Here is a 20,599-nt window from a genome sequence, read left to right as displayed (position 1 = left end):
AGAGATCATTGACCAGTGCGACCAAGGCAATTTCAGTCCTTTCCCAAGGACATGCAGGCATCAGGCCTGCCACATGTTCCAGAGAGGTGGTGAGCACTTGTGAATTCACTGATGGAAGAACAGCTCCCTTAGCGTTGATGCAAAGCTGGAACAGACAACACTTCAAAGGTAGCAAGAATTATATCCCTTTATTGTATGCACTGCAAAACGCTGCATTGTAGCTTCTGCAGGGACAGAGGCAAATATAGCAGTCCACAAAGTAATACTGGACACTCACTCATGTGTTGCCTGCTGCCCCCTCCCCTGAGAATGTTTGCCAAAGTGGCAGGGAAAATTAGACTTAAATAGATTTGGGGGTACAGTCTAAGAGAAAATTGACCACAGGACTAACTCTGCCCTGTAACAGAACATGAGCAACTGCTGAGGCATTAAAGTAGTTGTGAGGATGGGACCAGGATTACAGGCCTATACGGCCCTAGGGAATGTAAGGTTGGGACTTAGAAACCTGTATTATCAGCTGAATTAGCATGGCTAGATGGTCACATGCACCAAAGATGCATGAGCAAAAGGACCCTTCTGAGGTCCAAGGTAGAAATTGAGGTGGGGCAGGGGGACGACAGAAAGGTATAGTTTCTGTTTCAAACCAAATAGTATAGATTCACTTTTGCACTTCCTTTGGGAATGCTAAGTATCTACCGGTGTTGAAAAAGGGTGCACCGATTAATTAATGTGATATGATTGGATTGTTAAATGCAAAACTTAATAAAAATTATTTTAAAAAGAAAAGAAAAAGGGTGCACCTAAATCCTCAGATGAAGGAATGGCAAACTAGAGAGGCGTGTGTTCTTTCGTCCCAACTATGGTTATTAATGTATTAGCTGCGTCAATTAGTGAAGCCAACCTGTTAGACATAAGAACCAAAAGGAACAAGTCAAAGTGATTCACGAAGAACTGCTTTGCTGCTCCCACTTCAGACAACAGCCATGGTGTGATGGGTGGAGGTGGAACACGAGCTAGTGCTTCAGCAGAGTTGAAAAGTGGAGGAAAACAGCTATCTGAAGAACTACCCCAAGGAAGCCCAATGAGGGACTGCCAAGGCCCCATCCCTTTGCTTGAGATCAATTCAGATGAACCATATCTTCCATGCAAAGCAGTCACTTTGCTGTGCAACCAAATCCCACATACTTGTATCTCCAAGCTAAGCCCTACACAGCAATGGAGCCTTCACGGAAGTCAGTTTTCCCAATGAGGACATTGAGAAGGACAGGGTGCCCTTGTCTGCATTCAGACTGTGCTGTCCTGATAAGTTCCTCCGTTTGATCCTCATTCTCGCGGTTGAGCAGGAAGCCTTTCCCTCCTAAGCCTTTTGCCACCACATGGTAATCTGCAAAGAAAAGCAGCACATGAGCAAGGAGGAAAAACATACAGAAGGGAAGATGGACTTTCTTCCTAAAATGAAAGGGGCTGGAGTTCAAGGCTGCTGCTGCTGCCCCTAGAAGCCCTTCTGGATTTACCCTTCAGCAAGGAGTATGCAAAAGCTCTCTTCTACTTTTTATATTCCAGAGCATGTGACAGAACACTTCCAAGGTCAGGCAATGGTTCACTCAAATTAATAAGCTAAGTTACCTACCCTCCTTGCCTGCTCCTTCAGTTGGACTCAAAATTCCTGAATGCTAACAAAATGTGTGTCTCCTTTTCTTATCTCTTATCCTTACAGAAAATATAAATTAGGCCTGTGATATTTTCCACTGGTTTTCTAAAGGATTTCGCTTTTCATACATTCCCCTTTTTATTGTAGTAACTGTGTTATGCAGGCTAGCAAATGCGTATTACAGGTGTAGTTTGCAAATCATGTGGGTAAAAAAAGTAAAGGTAAAGGACCCCTGGATGGTTAAGTCCAGTCAAATTTGACTATGGGATGCAGTGCTCATCTTTGCTTTCAGGCCAAAGGAGCCGGCGTTTGACCACAGACAGCTTTTCCAGGTCATGCGGCCAGCATGACTAAACCACAATGGGACACCATGATGGAAGCCAGTGTGCATGGAAACGCCATTTACCTTCCCGCTGCAGCATAGCTATTTATCAACTTGCACTGGTATGCTTTTGAACTGCTAGGTTGGCAGGAGCTGGAACAAAGCAACAGGAGCTCACCCCATCGCGGGCATTCGAACCACCGACCTTACGATCGGCGAACCCAAGAGACTCGGTGGTTTAGACTACAGCGCCACCCGCATCCCAATAAATCATTAAAATCATGCTGGACACAGATGAAGCAGCTAAGCCAGAAATCAGTAAAATTACTTGTGAGTAAATTTAAGGAATTTTATATTAAAAGGCTAAGTGTTGATGTGGATGTCTCCAAATTCAGCTTCTGGGAAAGGGATATACCAAGTTAAAACTAATACATGTGTCAATACTTTCTACTGGTCCAAATACGCAATGGTTCAAATATGCATATATTTGGAGCAATGCATGCATTCTGACTTTCAGTACAGTATAGGAATAAAGTTCGTCTAGAGGTTAACTATTTATTTATGGCATTTTATATAAAATGTTCTCTGGGCAGCTCACACACAGAAATGGAAAATACAGTATTAAAAAAATAATATGTCATTATATCTGTATTTCAAGTCCAATTTGGTAAATCTCCCCTGGAAAGGCTAATGTTTGAGGCAACCGGCCTGGGAAAATTAATGAGCAAACGCCTTGATTTGATTTCATCGGAACTGAGAGAAGATGGTGTCTGCCAGCAGCGAAATGACTTTTGGATTGATTCAGCATAAACACCAGAGTGTGAGGAGACACTGCAACAACATTGGAGAGTCATACACATAAAATTCACACAGAAACACATCATTGCTTATTTCAACTTGCTTGTGGAAACAACTTGGAGGCCATGAAAGAAGGAAGGTTAACAACAGGAAGATTTAAAGGAACTATTGGAAAGACTGTTCAAGACAGCAGAGATATGAGATGATCAAAGCCCCACCCCCACCCCCGAACTTGAAGCATGGGAAGTCCCAACAAAAAATTTATAAGTTAGGCAGAATATTTGGACTATTTGATATGTATTTGTATAATTTGGAACATTTAATATGATTTGATTGGATTGTTAAAATGGGAAACTTAATAAAAACTCTCTCTATATATAGGAAAATACAGTATTAAAAAAATAATCGATTTGCAGCATAAGAATTGTTGACAGGTGAAACCAGTTATGCTGACATTTGAAGGTGATGTCTTCATAGACATCTCATATGCCATTGTAAACAATCGATGATGGGTTCTGCCTAGCTTGCACAGCAAAGAGGTTTAGGAACAGATATGTTTGATTAATATTCCCCCTGTATGATTGATCTTTTACCATAAGGATGCAACTGTGCAAATTTACTCACAAATAACCGTAATGGCAACCCTAATGTAGGCTATGAGAAAGTGTATCACATGGATGATTTGCAAACTAATTTACACTTGCAATACGCAGCTGTTCGGCAGAAAAGCACATACATGCACTTTAAGTACCATGAACCACATTATACTGTGTTCTGTTCAAATGAGCCATGTTTGCCACTTGTCTGGCAGAGCTTAAACCCAGTTTTGTACCTGCAGCAAAAACCCAGTGTGCCCGGCAGTGAGCAGACAGTCCCTATAATGTCACAAATACCAACCCTCCCTGCTGATGCAATTTTGCAATTCTTTTCATGGCGCTTAAAAACAACAACAACCCAATGACATGATGAACACAGTGCTTTAATAATAAATTTTGAAAAGGGAGATAGTGGGGGCAGCCTGTAGATCTGAGGTGCAAGTGTGAAAGTCTAATCGGATTATGATCCATTTAAATTCCAATTGGATGTGCTCACAAGAGCAGAACAATTGCATCTCTCTGACACAGAGCATGAAGGGGAATTGCCCTACAAGCAGAATTTGCTCTGTCCCAGAGGCCAGGCAAGACACTATCTTCCTGACTCTGCTTAAAAGAACAGCCAAGCCAAGTTTCTTTGCTTCAACTTTGCCAAGATCCACTTATGAATTTGTGTATAGGATGCCATATCCTGCACTAATAGGGCTGTTAACTCACCTATATAATCCAGGCCACAGGCTACGTTGCTGCCAAACATGGGAACTTGCTCCCGGGAAATCTGGCTCCAGCAAGCATCGTTCCCCACCAGGGCGATGACAGGTGTCTGACAGAGCAGAACAAAATGTTATAGAACTAAACAGGGATTAAGAAAGGGTACTCACAGTCTTCTACCCTACCTTTTTATATATTAGGATGCACAGTGACAAAAGGACAGTAATAAATTATGGATGAGGCCATTATCCAGAGCTCCTACTATGAGAGAGAAGGAAGAGAGACTCTACTGCAATCTTGGATGTCTGAACTAAGCCCTCTCCACCTGTTGCCCAAATATGTAAAAAGGGGGAATTCTCTGTCATGTGGCTCATGGGCCCAATTCAGCCTCCACACTACCTAAAACAGGAGAGCTGAGAAGGATGAAGAAACAGAAGCAAGAGGAAAGGAAGCCCTGTCTATCTATCCCATTCCTGAGACATATTGGGGGTGGGGTGGGGGGACAGAAGAGGAAAAATATCTCTGCCGGCAAGCAAGGAGGCAATCACTTATCACTCAGTCTTGCTCCAGCAGCCCCCCAGACGGGTTTCAGGAAATGCACAGGTTAACCTCTCCTGTGACTTGGGAGGGGGAAGTTGGATAGAAAATGTGCCTGGTTGGATTTGCTGGCAGGCTACGATAGGTAACGGAAGAAGACGCTTTGACTCTATTATTTCCCCTCAAAGCAGCCCACCCCCAAAACTGACTGCCAGACAAAATCTAGTTAAACAAGGTGATTCTTTTCTTTTCTTTTTTTTTTAGGAAGAGAGAGAAGGCATGTTTGTGCAGGGCAATACCAGTGAATTGGCTTTTTAAAAAGTAAGTCCCAAGATATCTTAAAAACAGATAACATAAAAATTACATACATCAAATATATTTAACATGAGATCCTTCTGAAAATCTTTTGCAGTTCAATATTACAGTTATTTACTCAGTTCATATCTCTTTCTATACTAAGAGATTTTTAAAATATACACAGATATAATACATAATATAAATAAATTCTCCTTGCAGTGCTGTAGTGAAATACCATCATCCTCAGGAAGAACATTAGCCACATTTCTTTTTTCTTTTCCTTCTCCTCCTGCAATGAGGCTACGTTTTAATATTTTAATGTTCCATTATTTTAATGTTGTATTTTATTTTTGTTTTTAAGTTGTAATCATTCATCTTGTTTTTATTATTGCTTGTAAGCCGCTCTGAGCCCGGCCTTGGCTGGGGAGGGTGGGGTATAAATAAAAAAATATTATTAATTATTATTATTATTATTATTATTATTTTATAAATACGTTTTCTAGGATAAGCAAGGTGATTCTGACCAGTGAAGTGATCTCTTGGCAAAGCTGCCAGCAGCCACAGCTTTCCAACCCTGACCATCTCCAGCTGCTTTCAATAACCCCACTCACAGATGCAGAGAGAACACAAATTGGGCAGAGCTAGGGTTACCTTGTGTCGCACGAAGGTGTCAAATTCCATGATGCTGAACCCAAGGGAGCCATCTCCATATATGATCCAAACCTGCCAAGGATTTTTTTATTAAAGAGTGAGTGAGGGTAGATGCAGCAGCCAGTGAGGTAAAATACAACATCAAATGTTCTTATCACCCTACTGATTTTCCTACAAGTAAGCAACCATTACTGAGAAGGAGGGCTTATCGATCAGAACCCTCTGAACTTGAAGCATGGGAAGTCCTATTAAAAAACTTATAATTTGGCAGAATATTCAGATTATTTGATATGTATATGTATAATTTGGAATATTTAATGTGATTTGATTGGATTGTTAAAGTGGAAATTTAATAAAAATGAATTTAAAAAAAAGAGAAGGAGGGCTTATCAATCTGAAGGAGGGTCATATAAGCAAAAATTATTAATTGTTGGTATTTATTACATTTGCATATCAACCCTTCAACTGAAGACCTTAGGGCAGCTCACAACATAAAAATACAAAATGAGAACACAAAATACATAATAAAACAAAAGCAAACCAAAAACCCCTTCCACAAACACATTTAAAAGGCTTGGTTACAGAGAAATGTTTTCACCTGGCGTCTAAATATATGCAATGAAGGTGCCAGCCGAGTCCCCCTGGGGAGAGCATTCCACAAATGGGGTGCCACAGCAGAAAGGCCCATTCTTGTGTTGCCACCCTCTGGACCTCTCGTGGAGGAGGCACACAATGAAGGGCCTCAGATGATGATCACAGGATCCGTATCGGTTTATATGAGAGGCGGTCCTTGAGGGCTGGCTGATAGGACAACCGCAATTCTCCCAAGTTGGAGGAGGGGCTGGCACACAGCACAGTCACTAACTGCCTGTGTTATGTGACCCTTACCTGGCCTGCCCCCCCTCCCCTGAACCACTGTGATTGGGGCTCCCCTTGTTCTCCCCAGTTCCTCTCTTCCCAGGCACACCTTTCAATTAAAAACAACAACCACCCGAATTTAAAAACACACAAATAAAAAAGCAGTTAAAACAATTTACAGTGGTGCCTCGCAAGACGAAATTAATTCGTTCCGCGAGTTTTGTCGTCTTGCGATTTTTTTCTTCTTGCGAAGCACGATGTCGCGAAAGTTTTGGAAAAGCTTCAAAAATCACCAAAGTCTTTAAAAACCTCAAAAAAGGCTACCACACCACGTTCTATGGGTTGCTCCTCAAAGTCAAGTCGCAACTGTATTAACGGTGTTAAGAAAAAGGAAAACTTGCAAGACGTTTCCGTCTTGCGAAGCAAGCCCATAGGGAAAATCGTCTTGCGAAGCAGCTCAAAAAACCCTTTCGTCTAGCGAGTTTTTTGTCTTGCGAGGCATTCGTTTTGCGAGGTACCACTGTAAATCGATTGGGGCAGTAATAAAAGGAACAAAACCCACTATGCAATAACCCAATGGGGACTCAGGCAATCAGCCCAATGACCTCTTTGGGGTAACAGGAGTTGTTTAACCACAGCTTCTATCCTTGGCTTCCCAATACTGCGCACTAACCTCTGAGTCTGGCCGGCAGAGCTTGGCTCCCAGCGCGAAGCCTCCACCAACCCCTAAGGTCCCGAAGGCTCCTGAAATGAGCAGAAGTAGAAGAACAGTGATTGAAGGAAGCCAGCTATTCCAGCAGCTTACAGTCTGACCAGTACCTGCATTGATATCCTCTAGCTTTTTCAAAAGCAGACTTTGTTGCTTTGTTTTTTATTATATGGTTGTTAAACTTTGCTGGGATTAGTCACCTTGGGCATCTCAGACATGAGACAGAAAAGCTGAATGTTAATATTTTCATAAAACAAAGACAAGGAGCTATGTGCCAAGAAAAGAAACACAAAATTCAAGCAGTCCTAATGATAAGAACCTGTTCCAGCTTTTTTTTTTATTTAAAAAAAGGGGGGAAGCCTCCTAAAGGAGGCAAGCAGAACTCTTAAAGGCATCTTAGGTCAATGCAAAACAATTCTTGAAGTTAGGAAACTCCTTCTGGTATTTTCCTCAATTTTAATTTCTGGAGGAAAATGCTCTTTCCAAAACCTTTTTAAAATTATGGTGCCTTCCACCAGAGTTAATACAGGAAAGCAAAACAGCAGAGCCTTCCTTAGACGTCTCCATCCCACAGCCTCTATGAAGATGGGCTGGAGTGTATTCCACAAGGCTCATTTCTATGGAATTGTGAAATTGGATGTGTGTTTAGCAAAACGACAGGTATCTGCTCAAAGGAAGGAGACATTTTTGCTGCTTCATATTGCAGCAGAACAGCAGTTCAGAAGCTGTATAAGACAAGTAGATACCAGAATCAGCAGAATCAACCCCCCGCGCCCCCAGAATACATTACACTTCCCAACATCTCGCTAATGTCGTATTACCTGGATCCAACCAGGTCAGTGGCCCCCTGGGCTTTACAATGTAGGCGGCACTTGCAACAAAGTCACCCCCGTCAGCAATCAACAGGCTGTCTTCAGGAAGCAAATTATCCAAATGGTGCAGCAGCTTCAGCGGGTTGAGGTGCTGCTCTGTTGGTTTTTCTGCCTTCTCCCTGGGGAGGAACATGGCTCACAGACTAATTCAAGACACGCCCAAGGCCAGCATTACTCTCCGAATATCAGTTATACAAGGATGAGAAAAAGGAATAGGGTACATATGTGCTTCTCACCTGTTTGCCTTCTCCTTTATGCGATCAACCTCCTTCAGGCCTGTTACCCAGTCCTGGGGACATGAATAGCCCTTCAACGCTTGGCACAAGGACACCAGGAAGCAGGCAGCATCCCCTGTAGGAAAGGAGTTGCAGGAGGCCTGAAAAGAGCAAGGCGCTGACCAGGAAGGGATGCACATGCAGCCAATGTATCCTCTTCCTCAGGGTCACTGACTTCACCAAGCCACGCCACGAAGCACATCCTCTCTCCCTCCAGCAACAGAGCCACCCCCTCACAACCCCTATAGTGCAGACCCTGGCAGGCCCCTCACCCTGAATAGCCACGGTGGGTTTCCACAACACATGTGCATTCTTCAGCAGCTGCTCCCGGTTCCTGTTGACAGCAATGATTTTGCTGCGTTTACTTAGGATCCCCCCGAATGACAGGCGAAAATCACAGACTGTGCCTAGAGAGCAGAACAGAAATTATGGGAATGGGACAAACTGCTTGATATCTATCTATCTATCTATCTATCTATCTATCTATCTATCTATCTATTACCGCCCTTCATCACAAGATCTCAGGGCTGTTCACATAATAACACCCATCACACACCCAAATAGGCCAACTAATTCCAGGCAGCCCCCTTTAGCAACAGGTTAGCACTGGCAACTACAAACACCATCTCTACCTGCTAGAATGACCACATCTGCCTTCTTGAGTGCGTCACGCCGGTTTTGACGGATGTGCAGTGGGCTATTTTTACCCAGCATGCCGCGAGCCATGCCTCCAAGAAAACACGGGATCCCCAGTTCTTCTAAGGTATCTCTGAAAGGATAGGAGAATCTCACTGCAGAGACTTCAGCAACAATGTTCCATTATCGGCCAGCAACAGCACAGCTTTATCCGGCTGTGGCCCATAGCCTCAGTCCCCTCCAGAGCCCCAGCTTTACCCATTACACCAGACTCCTGCCCAACCCCAATCCCAGTTCTCACGTCCTTACTGGTTTGGCTACCCCATCCCAGACTACTTCACCTAAGAAACGATGGCACTCTCCAGCTTTAGGGATAGCCTCGCTAATGGCCGATACTGATTAGTGTGCCACAGACAAATGTAAATGGGATCTGAGGGGAGCCAAAATTGCAAGGTACCACCCCTCACCTGAGTATCTTTACTGGTGTTGGTGGTAGGGTCACCTGACTACCAAGGATGATGACTGGCTTCTTAGCTCGGCTGATGAGCTCCACACACTGTTGCACCTGCACAGAGGCATGCCCAGGTGAGAGTCAGTCTGAGAAAAATGACCAAGTTTTCAAAGCAACAACACAGCTATTACTGGGGGCGGGGGGAGGAGAGAGAATAGCTTCAAAAGAGGAAAACAGCAGCTCCTCATGGGGGGGGGGGACGGTGACTGTGAAAAGGCAGTAAATCTAGGACTTTACAGGTAAGAGGATGAAAGCTACGTCATTCAGTCTCAATTTGCCCCCCTTTCCAGAGGAATAGTGAGTTGCCCTCTTTACAGAAGACAGTAAAGGCCAGAGGAAGTCAGAAGGTATAGGAAGTCATGAAACACAATAGGGATACAGCTAAATTTGCAGTTCAGTATAACAGGGACAGTACAGATATAGCAGCAATTAAAATATATAAATTAGATCTTACTCACTAAAATATAACCTGAAGTTGTCATTTAAAACCTTAATCATGATGATATCAAAGCTTGTTCCCTATGTTTTATGGCAATCGCACAGAATTTGGCCATAAAAGGAAGGTAATATTTTTCTGAAATGTAGGACTTAATTATAATTGAGAAGTAAGATGCTCCCAGCTCCACACATTAACTTTGCTAGCTACGTTCAGTTGGAGCTGGGACTCTGCTGTGCTCTGCTGCCCAGGAGGACTCTCCTGTGTGAGCGTCTGGGGGCCCTGCTCCTTCCTGCCACTTACCACCTGGCCCAGGACAGTTGCTGTTACTGCTGGAGGGGTGCAGAGTGCTTTTAAAATGTTTTAAAATTTTTCTTTTGAATTTTTTGTATGTGGGGTGGGGGTGGGATGGATGTTTATTGGGCCTGGGAATTTGTTTGATTTTATGTTTTTGTAATTTTTATTGTTTTTTGTTTGTATTGGTGTTTTTTTTAAGGTGTTACCGTATTTTTCCCTCTATTACACGCAGATTTTTTCTCCTAAAAAGTAAGGGAAAATGTCTGTGCGTGTTATTGAGCGAATGTGTGGTCCCTGGAGCTGACAAGCGGGAGTGAAGGCAAAAATCAGGCAAATATCAAATCGTCCGGAGAAGGGAGGAAGGGAGGAAGTTGCTGCTTTCCTGCATTCTGCCTCAGGGTCTTACTGCCCACCCGCTTCTGTTTCCTTACTGTGTTTGCTCAAACGGAACAAAGAGCAGAGAAAACCCCTCCCCTCCAGGCAATTCCTTTCCGTGCGTCTGGGACTCGAAGGCAACATGCAGGTTGGGGGGGGGGGGAGAGAGAGAGCTGGCTGGCTTGTGGGGGGGGGGGGACTTTTGCCTTCCTTTCCTCCCTCTGGTAAAACCCCTCTCCTGCATTCTTAGCCAGCTGCTTCTCTGCACACCCCTCTCCTTGTCGCTTCTATGTTTTTCCTTCCCTCCCTACTTAAAATGTGGTTCCAATCACGGATCCACATGGATCCTCAGGATCTTTGCATTGGGTCACCCCAAATTCACCATCAGATCACATAGCATGTCCATGGCTACAGCCTGCACCAAAAAAATCACGCACCCACTGTTGCCTGGGGCTGCAATGGTACAAAAACGTGGTTACAAAGCATGGATCCACATGGATCCTCAGGATCTTTGCATTGGGTCACCCCAAATTCACCATCAGATCACATAGCATGTCCATGGCTACAGCCTGCACCAAAAAAATCACGCACCCACTGTTGCCTGGGGCTGCAATGGTGCAAAAACGTGGTTACAAAGCATGGATCCACATGGATCCTCAGGATCTTTGCATTGGGCTACCCCAAACTCACCGTCAAATCACATGTCTGTGGCCGCAGCATGAAGCACAAAAATGATACATCCACTGTTTCATTCAGAATTTTTTTTTCTTGTTTTCCTCCTCTAAAAACTATGTGCGTGTTATGGTCAGGTGCGTGTTATCGAGCGAAAAATACGGTATTTTGTTCTTAAGGGGAGGGGTCAGGGCTGCTGGGGAGTGGGTCCCAGCCCACAAAATGGCTGGGGCATGTTCCACAGGGGGGGATGCACTGGGACAACCGATCTCAGTGATCACGGGTAGGAGGAGGAGTTACACTAAGACCAGACCATGCCATTACAGAGGAGGCAGGTTTAGTCGTTGTCTGAGGACTATCCCTGCCTCCGGGTCTGGTCCTGACCGGATGGATACTAGAATCAGCAAGGGATACCCACATGACCTGAAAGTGTTGCTGTGCAATGCCAGGTCAATTATTCATAAGACCACTGCCATCCATGACTTGATCATGGATGGAGGACTTGACCTGGCATGTGTAACAGAGACTTGGTTGGATGAAGCAGATGGGCCTGTCCTTGCCGCTGCTTGTCCACCAGGTTTCTCTTATGCACAGCAACCCAGGTCATGTGGGCGGGGAGGGGGGGGTTGCAGTGATTTTTAGGAAGTCATTAGTTTGCACCAGGCTTCCTATTGGGAAGACCCAGTTTTCCGAGTGCATGTTCTGGAAGTTGGGCAATAGGGGCAGTACAGGATTCCTTTTGGTGTACCGACCTCCCCGCTGCACCAAGGATTCCCTGCCCGAGCTGCTTCACGTTGTGGCGGATGTTCTCCTGGAGACACCTAGCTTGGTTGTCCTAGGGGATTTTAACATCCATGCCGACACGACCTTACAAGGGGCCGCTCGGGACTTCGTGGAAAGCATGGCCTCCATGGGGCTGTCCCTGAATAAGTCTGGCCCAACCCATAGCCACGGACATGCCTTGGACCTGGTGTTTACCTCTATGGATGTTGGTGATCTGACACTAAGTAAAAGCGAAACGAAAGAAGTGCCATGGTCAGATCACTTCCTGGTGCAACTGGACTTCTCTGCGACCCATCCCCTCTGCAGGGAGGTGGGACCAATTCGGATGGTCCGCCCCCGCCACTTAATGGATCCAAATGGTTTCCAGAGAGTGGTAGGGGATGCTTTATCCCATGTTGATGGCCTTTCAGCTGATTCCCTGGTGGCACGCTGGAATGTGGAGTTAACCAGGGCTATTGACTGTTTGGCTCCGAAGCGCCCTCTCCGATTGCATGGAGCCCGGAGAGCCCCGTGGTTTTCCACGGATCTGAGGGCAATGAAACAATCGTTGAGACGGCTAGAGCGCCGGTGGCGGATAACTCATTCCGAATCTGACCGGACACAGGTTAGAGCTCAACGTCGAGCCTACAGCAGAAAACAGCAGCAGGAGACTTTTTCAGGTGGTTCACAATTTAGCGGAACCACCTGCGACATCGGGGCCCAGTACGGGCCACATGATCTCCTGCAATGATTTTGCAAAGTTTTTTGCAGATAAAATCGCTCAGATTCGGGAAGAAGTAGACTCCACCGTGGGAGCAGGGCCAGGGCGGGAGAGTACTAGAGTCCTGTCTAGTCAAGTTGTGTGGGATCAATTCCAATCTGTTACCTCCGAGGATGTGGACAGGCTGCTTGGACGAGTGAAGCCAACCACCTGTCTCCTGGATCCTTGCCCATCCTGGCTTATAAAAGCTAGCCGGGAAGGACTGGGCGATGGGCTTCGTGGGGTGGTGAATGCTTCCCTCCGTGAGGGATCCTTCCCAGACCCACTGAACGATGCGGTTATTAAACCGCTTCTTAAAAAACCATCTTTAGATGCGGCCACGATGGCCAATTATCGCCCAGTCTCAAATCTTCCATTCTTGGGCAAGGTGATTGAGCGAGTGGTTGCTGAACAACTCCAGGCACGCCTGGAAGAAGCGGACCATTTGGATCCCTTCCAGTCGGGATTCAGGCCTCATCATGGGACTGAAACTGCCTTGGTCGCACTGGTTGATGATCTCCGGCGGGCTAGGGACAAAGGTAAGAGATGTTTCCTAGTTCTGCTGGATCTCTCAGCGGCGTTTGATACCATCGACCAGAACATCCTTCTGGACCGTCTTGAGGGGCTGGGAGCTGGGACCACTGTCATACAGTGGTTCCGCTCCTTCCTCCTGGGCCGTGTTCAGAAAGTGGTGGTGGGGGATGAGTGTTCAGACCCCTGGGCTCTCACTTGTGGGGTGCCTCAGGGTTCTGTCCTCTCCCCCATGCTTTTCAACATTTACATGCAGCCACTGGGAGAGATCATCAGTATGCGGATGATACCCAGCTCTACCTCTCTTTTAAATCAGAACCAGTGAAGGCGGTGAAGGTCCTGTGTGAGTGCCTGGAAGCGGTTGGAGGATGGATGGCGGCTAACAGATTGAGGTTGAATCCTGACAAGACAGAAGTACTGTTTTTGGGGGACAGGAGGCGGGCAGGTGTGGAGGATTCCCTGGTCCTGAATGGGGTAACTGTGCCCCTGAAGGACCAGGTGCACAGCCTGGGAGTCATTTTGGACTCACAGCTGTCCATGGAGGCACAGGTCAAATCTGTATCCAGGGCAGCTGTTTACCAGCTCCATCTGGTACGTAGGCTGAGACCCTATCTGCCTGCAGACTGTCTCGCCAGAGTGGTACATGCTCTGGTTATCTCCCGCTTGGACTACTGCAATGCGCTCTACGTGGGGCTACCTTTGAAGGTGACCCGGAAACTACAACTAATCCAGAATGTGGCAGCTAGACTGGTGACTGGGAGCGGCCGCCGAGACCATATAACACCGGTCTTGAAAGACCTACATTGGCTCCCAGTACGTTTCTGAGCACAATTCAAAGTGTTGGTGCTGACCTTTAAAGCCCTAAACGGCCTCGGTCCAGTATATCTGAAGGAGCGTCTCCTCCCCCATCGTTCTGCCCGGACACTGAGGACCAGCTCCGAGGGTCTTCTGGCGGTTCCCTCACTGCGAGAGGCCAAGTTACAGGGAACCAGGCAGAGGGCCTTCTCAGTAGTGGCGCCCGCCCTGTGGAACGCCCTCCCATCAGATGTCAAAGCGATAAACATCTACCTGACATTCAGAAGACATCTGAAGGCAGCCCTGTTCAGGGAAGTTTTTAATATGTGACATTTGAGTGTATCTTTCATCTTTGTTGGAAGCCGCTCAGAGTGGCTGGGGAAACCCAGCCAGATGGGCGGGGTACAAATAATAAATTATTATTATTATTATTATTATTATTATTATTATTATTATTATTATTATCTATGGATTCTCACCTGTCCCCTTGAAGCCTTTGGCAAGTTCACTGGCAGAGGTGAAAGGTCCTGTGTCTCCCATGCCCCGGCAAAGAGGTTCCCTATGTAACTGCGCAGATACCTGGGTGACAACAAAAAGAATGTGGTCTTGAAGGCCAAGATCTTGCCATGGTAGTGATGAGGAGGAGGCTGTAGCCTATACCACAGAAGGCAAGGTGTCAGTTTGCTACCCAAAATATGAGCACCAACCAGCTACCAAGAAGCTCAAGGTCTTCATGGTGGCAACCAGCAGAAGAGCAAGAGAAATCTTCCTCCCCGATATAGAGGACCAGATCAAAGAATTTGGGCATCTTGTAATTAAGTAGCAGGTGAATCAGTTTAAAAAGAGGGGGGAGGGTAAGAGAGAGACCTATAAAATTCTCCATGGCTCCATCACTAGGCCCTCCACAGAACCGCTCACCAGTTAATACCTTTGCTGATATGGGAGGGTGAAAGGCAGCTCACTCACCAGTTAACAATCTTTCCCAAAAGGCTTTTAGAAGTGAAGTTCTTGAAAATCTCTCTCTCTACTAGATGATAGGGATACAGGATATCCAAGGGGAACTCTACAAACACAGGTCCTACAAGACAAACAGGAAGTTCCATAACCACCTCACTCTGTAAAGAAAATCCCTGTTCCAAGGAACTGTCCAAAGAAAAATCTAGTTAGAAGCATGCACCGAGACCAACCCACTTGCTCACCCATGGACCTTGCAACCTTTTTTGGCACAAAACCGCGAACATCTTGAGCTCTACCTCCCACCTGGCAGCACCCAATTAGAAGGATCTCCCATATCAGAAGTGTTGGCCCTGGATTCCTGTATCCACCATTCCTCATCCATCAAAAAATAAGTGTCCTAGCATGCTCAGAAGAGAGCCACAGTGATTCTCTAAAGTCAGCCTCAGAAACCTTTGAAACTCAGACATAAGGCTGCCGAAGCTGATAGTGGCCCATCAGTGAGCACCAAAGGGTCAAAATTGGCTTCATGTGAGGAGACAGGCTAACAAGTTCTACAAGTCCAGCATCAGAGCCAGGTGGGCAGGTAAGAGCCAATAAGATACTCAAAGAATAAGCTGTTATTCCCACACTCCCAGCCCTGAGATCTTGCACATGGGCATTAGGACGCTGGGCAGATGCCTTCAGGGGGTGAGGCTGGAAGAGATGTCTCCCTGACAAAATACTGTTCTACTGTGGTGAAAGCATTTTGTTCCAAAGTGTAGGCAAATAGCCTACTGGGTGCTGAGAAAATTCAGAGAGAACTTTTTGCTCTTCCATTCACAGTAAAAAATACTGTAAATAGTAAAAAAAGAAAGAAAAGCCTGACATTTTTTACTCAAACCTAACCAACCTTTCAAGGCTTATTGGACAATAAAAGAAAGACATCTATAGCCCACACTGAGCCCTTGAACTTTTATTACTTCCTTGGCTTAAGTACAAAAACAGCCACAACCTAACAGCCACAATCCTCTGTGGGTGGAAGATACTTGTTGCAAGCCAACGGCACGGCAGCATACCTGGAGTGTCACACTGGGCAATGGCAATGGCCTTTCGCAACACAGGGGCAATCTCTCGGACAGACTTCACGGAAGCACAGAATTTGCAGAGTGGTTTAAAGAGGGACAGCTGATCAATGTCTTGGAGAGCTCCTCTGCCCTGGGGATGGAGAAAGGAGAAAGCTCGTTCACAATTCCACACAGCTGCAGCTCAATTGCCCTCAAAAATGCACATGCAGAAAAATTGCCTGCTAAGCTGCTGCTGGGGAGAGTCAGTGTCAGTGAACACAGAAAGGCCAAAGCCCTACTTAAATCAAACAGGAGCAGCATGAAGTTCTAGTTACTCTGTCATTGTCCTTTGATTCTAGGGCCACCAGCCCGAGCAGCCTACCTTCTGCAACCTGGCTGCTGACCCTCCAATCAACAACACGGGAGACTCTGCCATCTGGGCATTTTTCATAGCTGTCACAGTGTTAGTCACTCCTGGTCCTGCTGTCGTTACAGCAACTCCCATTGTTCCTGCAACAGAAAAATGCAGAGGCAAGTGTCACTTTGTGCCCCTCCCTCTTCAGCAAGCAACAAACGGGGAGAAATGTGGTACCTGATAGCCTGGCCACTGCATCTGCTGCAAATACAGCCGTTGCCTCATGCCTCGTGTCCACAACACGAATGCCCAGCTTCTCGCAAGCCACCAAAATGGGAGAGATATGTCCACCCGGCAGCGTGAACACAAAGCGCACACCATGAGCTTTCAGCACTTCTGCCACAGTTTCTCCGCCATGCCGAGTGCTCTTCGTGTCCACCTGGAACAGACAAGTCTGTCTTTTGGTCCTGGCTTCCCATGAACAATGCAATAAAAGGTCAGGGGCTTAGAAACAAGGAAGATGCTAGGCCCTCAGCTCCTGGTACCCAGTCCTACTGAAACTGCTTCTGATGCATAAATATTTAGCATTCGGTGTCCACAACCAATGAATTATTCTCCCAGAAACAATACTCTTTTCAAGATGAGAAGCTGAGGTGCTCAAATGCAAAATCCACTCTCGTCCTAAGTTTTGTGCACAGGAAACTGTTTGATGCAGAGTCAGACCGCTACTCCAAGATTTTTGATAGGGTTTTTGCCTCAACCCTCCCTGAAAATGCCAGGGTTTGAACCTGTGACTTTTTTCCATGCAAAGCTCTACTGGTTAACTACAGTCCTTCCTCGACTACTTCTTACTGTGCCTTTGATACAGAGCCAATGGGACTGAGGCGCAGGAAAGCAAAGGGCATCGACAGGACTAACTGTTGTTTAACATCCAGATGTCTGGTGAAAGACACCTGCTACAAACGTTTCACCACCAAGATCGTCTGAACAGAAATCGATTAATACTGGGCCCCAAAAGCAATACAGTATTGCAAGGGGAGGGTGGGAGACATAATTCCATTTTGGGCCTAAGCTGTTCATAACCTGCCTACTCTCTCTTAAAGCCTTTGGCTCCCCTATAAGAGAGATGGAGAACCTGTAGCCCTTCAAATGTTGTTGGACTCCAACCCCCACCAGCACGGTGAATATTGAAGGATGGAATTTGTAATCCAGCAGCATCCAGAGGGTTGTGGGTTTCCCATCACTGCCCTACGGATAAAGAAGCCGCATCTAAAGGCAGCCACTGATTTATGCTTTACCTGATGCCACAGCTGATAGATGAGCCCCAGTTTGTGAGCTACCCCAAGAAGAGTCACTGTAAGGCTTCCCAGCAGCACCAACAGCCATGTCAAGGAGCCTTCTAGAGCAGAGGCGGCAGCAGGCACGTCAGGATTCATTTGTGTCAGCTACAGATGCACTCCTGTCCCAAAAGGAAGACAAAACACAGAAGTACCATTCTGTAATTTGTTTGCCTCAGCTGCACGCCAGCAATGCTATAACAGTTCTATTCTGTAACACAAATACTTAGTTTATTTCTAGTTTTCTTGAGGTGACAGACAAGGGATTTTTTAAATCTAAAAAATGCAGGGCAAATTCTCTCAAACTGTGATTCAGTTTTATCTAACATCCATTGTTATGCACCAAGAATTCGTAGCAGTTCAGTCTCTGGCAAGGCAGCAGATAGGGATGAAGGAAATGGCCTAGGCCAGGAGGCAGCGGCTTAGTGTCCACAGGTAGGAAAGAAAGAGAAAGCCAGGTGGAGTTGTTTTTAATAAAAATGAAAATTGGAAGAGAAAATATAGAAAGCCAGGAGCTTCAGAGATAAGAGAAACACGTTCACATGTTGCTTTGAATAACCTACCCAATCTTTGACCGCAGCCATCAGTTCTGTAACTTTGCAGCATGATTAGTGTGCAGGGAGCTTCCTTGCTATCTAGCCAAAGCCCAGAAACGAGATGTGTACTTCTATTTACTGATGTCTTACTGGGCACTAGACCTGGACAATTTTTCAATACAGTGGTGCCTCGCAAGACAAAATTAATTCGTTCCGCAAGTTTTTTCTTCTTGCGAGTTTTTCGTCTTGCGAAGCACGGTTTCCCATAGGAATGCATTGAAAATCAATCAATGCGTTCCTAGGGAAACCGCCTTCAGACCAGGTCCGGGGACAGTCTGTCCCCCGACCTCTTCTGAAGGCTGGGGGGGGGGCAAGGACTTCTCCGCTGTCCCGGGAGCTTTTAAAATGCTGGCGGGCGGCAGCGCAGCCTTCGCTGCCGCCCGCCAGCATTTTCAGATCGCCTCGGGACAGCGGAGAAGTCTCCGCTGTCCCGGGAGCTTTTAAAATGCTGGCGGGCGGCAGCGCAGCCTTCGCTGCCGCCCGCCAGCATTTTCAGATCGCCCCGGGACAGCGGAGAAGTCTCCGCTGTCCGGGGGCTTTTAAAATGCTGGCGGGCGGCAGCGCAGCCTTCGCTGCCGCCCGCCAGCATTTTCAGATCGCCCGGGACAGCGGAGAAGTCTCCGCTGTCCCGGGAAGGCAGGCGGGGGGAGCAAAGACTTTTGCCCCCCGCCGGCCTTCAGAAGAGGGGGCCAAAGTCTTTGCTCCCCCCCCCGCCTGCCTTCAAAAGCCATCGGGATAGCGGAGAAACGCGCTGCGCTTCTCCGCTATCCCAGGAAGGCAGGCGGGGGGAGCAAAGACTTTTGCCCCCCGCCGGCCTTCAGAAGAGGTCCAGGACCTCTTCTGAAGGCCGGCTGAGATTTCCCTATGGGCTTTCTTCTTGCGAAGCAAGCCCATAGGGAAATTCGTTTTGCGAAGCACCTCCAAAACGGAAAACTCTTTCGTCTTGCGAGTTTTTCGTTTTGCGAGGCGTTCGTCTTGCGGGGCACCACTGTATATGGTTATGAAGTCCACAGCACAATATGAGTTTCATAAAATGTTGTCTGTCAAGCATCACGATTTTGAGAAAACTGTGTAGCCGGCTAGTATGTACTTCTTAGGGCTTCCGCTGCCTCCTGCAGGAGCAGTGAGAGACTGACACACAAGAGCAGGCATAGCCGAAGTCACTACGTTTCTTTTGATTGTGCAACTGCCTCTACAAACACAAGTGACGATTATGAAAAAAGCTGGGAAAGCAGCAGCCAGCCAGCTTATCAGCCCTTATACTTCTTTTGATTTTGCAGCAAGCCCCGGTTCAGCAGTCTAGTAGCTGGTGGAACAAGTTGGTAGGTGCTGGTCTGGTCTGGCTCAGGGCTTCTTGCTGGGAGCCCTATTTCCCCTTCCTTACCCCCATGAGAAAAGAAACAAGTTGTTTTCTTCAGAGTAAGAACAAAAAACGTTGCCCTGTTTTTTAACTCTCTTTCTTTACTCCCATCTCCTCTTCTGCCTGTGTTTGTGTGCACATGCAAGAAGCCTTTCTTTAACCTCTCTGATGCCTTTACTGCCCATCTGAGGGTGGAACAGGGAGCACTATTCCCCTTTTAAAATAAGAACAAAAAAACCAAGTTGCCCTGTTGGCTCCGTTTATTCCAGTCTCCCCTTCCTCCTTCCCTTTGATAAAAAGGGAGAGATTGGTGGGATAGGGGCTCTTGGGGGCCCTTCGATGTCACAATATGAGGAAATGAAGGGGAGAAGATTTAAGTGTTGCTGCTTTATGCTTAAATGGGAGATTAGGTGGTTGTTGTAAGGTGAGAATGATGGGGAGGGTGGGTGCTTGTCGTTAAGTAGCAAGCAAATGCGTGTCAGGTCAGAAATAAGCCCTGCTGAATTCAACGGGGCTAGCTCCCAAGAAGGCAGAAGTTTAGGGTTTTTTCCTGTTTGCATCTCAAAACATTTATTTAGAAGCTAACATTGCAGTTGACACCTGCATTTTCCCTCCACCTTGTAGTACTGTGAAAAGGTGAGAAGTAGCAGTAGCTAAAGAGGAGTTTGGATTTGATATCCCGCTTTATCACTACCCAAAGGAGTCTCAAAGCGGCTAACATTCTCCTTTCCCTTCCTCCCCCACAACAAACACTCTGTGAGGTGAGTGGGCTGAGAGACTTTAAAGAAGTGTGACTAGCCCAAGGTCACCCAGCAGCTGCATGTGGAGGAGCGGAGACGCGAACCTGGTTCCCCAGATTACGAGTCTATCGCTCTTAACCACTACACCACACTGGCTCTCTA

The 20,599-nt window shown here is 46.5% G+C and overlaps 1 protein-coding gene across 6 annotated transcripts in view; it reads right to left on the bottom strand.

The window, feature by feature from the left end:
- Positions 1-1,092: 1,092 nt before the first annotated feature.
- Positions 1,093-20,599, bottom strand: part of ILVBL (ilvB acetolactate synthase like) — a 41,699-nt gene continuing 22,192 nt past the window's right edge. For 4 of the 6 annotated variants that reach the window (XM_053370320.1, XM_053370317.1, XM_053370318.1 and 1 more), the window contains 15 exons: positions 17,703-17,863; positions 16,642-16,843; positions 16,432-16,559; positions 16,062-16,200; positions 15,016-15,127; positions 14,529-14,628; positions 9,378-9,475; positions 8,907-9,043; positions 8,547-8,681; positions 8,236-8,350; positions 7,949-8,118; positions 7,092-7,162; positions 5,561-5,632; positions 4,082-4,187; positions 1,093-1,384 (listed from right to left, as the gene is read on the bottom strand). In XM_053370320.1, coding sequence (XP_053226295.1) covers positions 1,206-1,384; positions 4,082-4,187; positions 5,561-5,632; positions 7,092-7,162; positions 7,949-8,118; positions 8,236-8,350; positions 8,547-8,681; positions 8,907-9,043; positions 9,378-9,475; positions 14,529-14,628; positions 15,016-15,127; positions 16,062-16,200; positions 16,432-16,559; positions 16,642-16,843; positions 17,703-17,840 — 1,902 coding nt within the window. In that variant the 5' untranslated portion in view covers positions 17,841-17,863 and the 3' untranslated portion in view covers positions 1,093-1,205. Of the gene's footprint in view, positions 1,385-4,081; positions 4,188-5,560; positions 5,633-7,091; positions 7,163-7,948; positions 8,119-8,235; positions 8,351-8,546; positions 8,682-8,906; positions 9,044-9,377; positions 9,476-14,528; positions 14,629-15,015; positions 15,128-16,061; positions 16,201-16,431; positions 16,560-16,641; positions 16,844-17,702; positions 17,864-18,304; positions 18,452-20,599 lie in introns of those variants that run through there. The other 2 variants (XM_053370319.1, XM_053370321.1) reach the window with 2 other exon arrangements.

The sequence above is a fragment of the Podarcis raffonei genome, chromosome 17 (genome assembly GCF_027172205.1).
Source record: "Podarcis raffonei isolate rPodRaf1 chromosome 17, rPodRaf1.pri, whole genome shotgun sequence".
NCBI lineage: Eukaryota > Metazoa > Chordata > Lepidosauria > Squamata > Lacertidae > Podarcis > Podarcis raffonei.
Note: the sequence above shows the minus strand (reverse complement) of the source record. Positions and strands in the feature narration are given on the sequence as shown.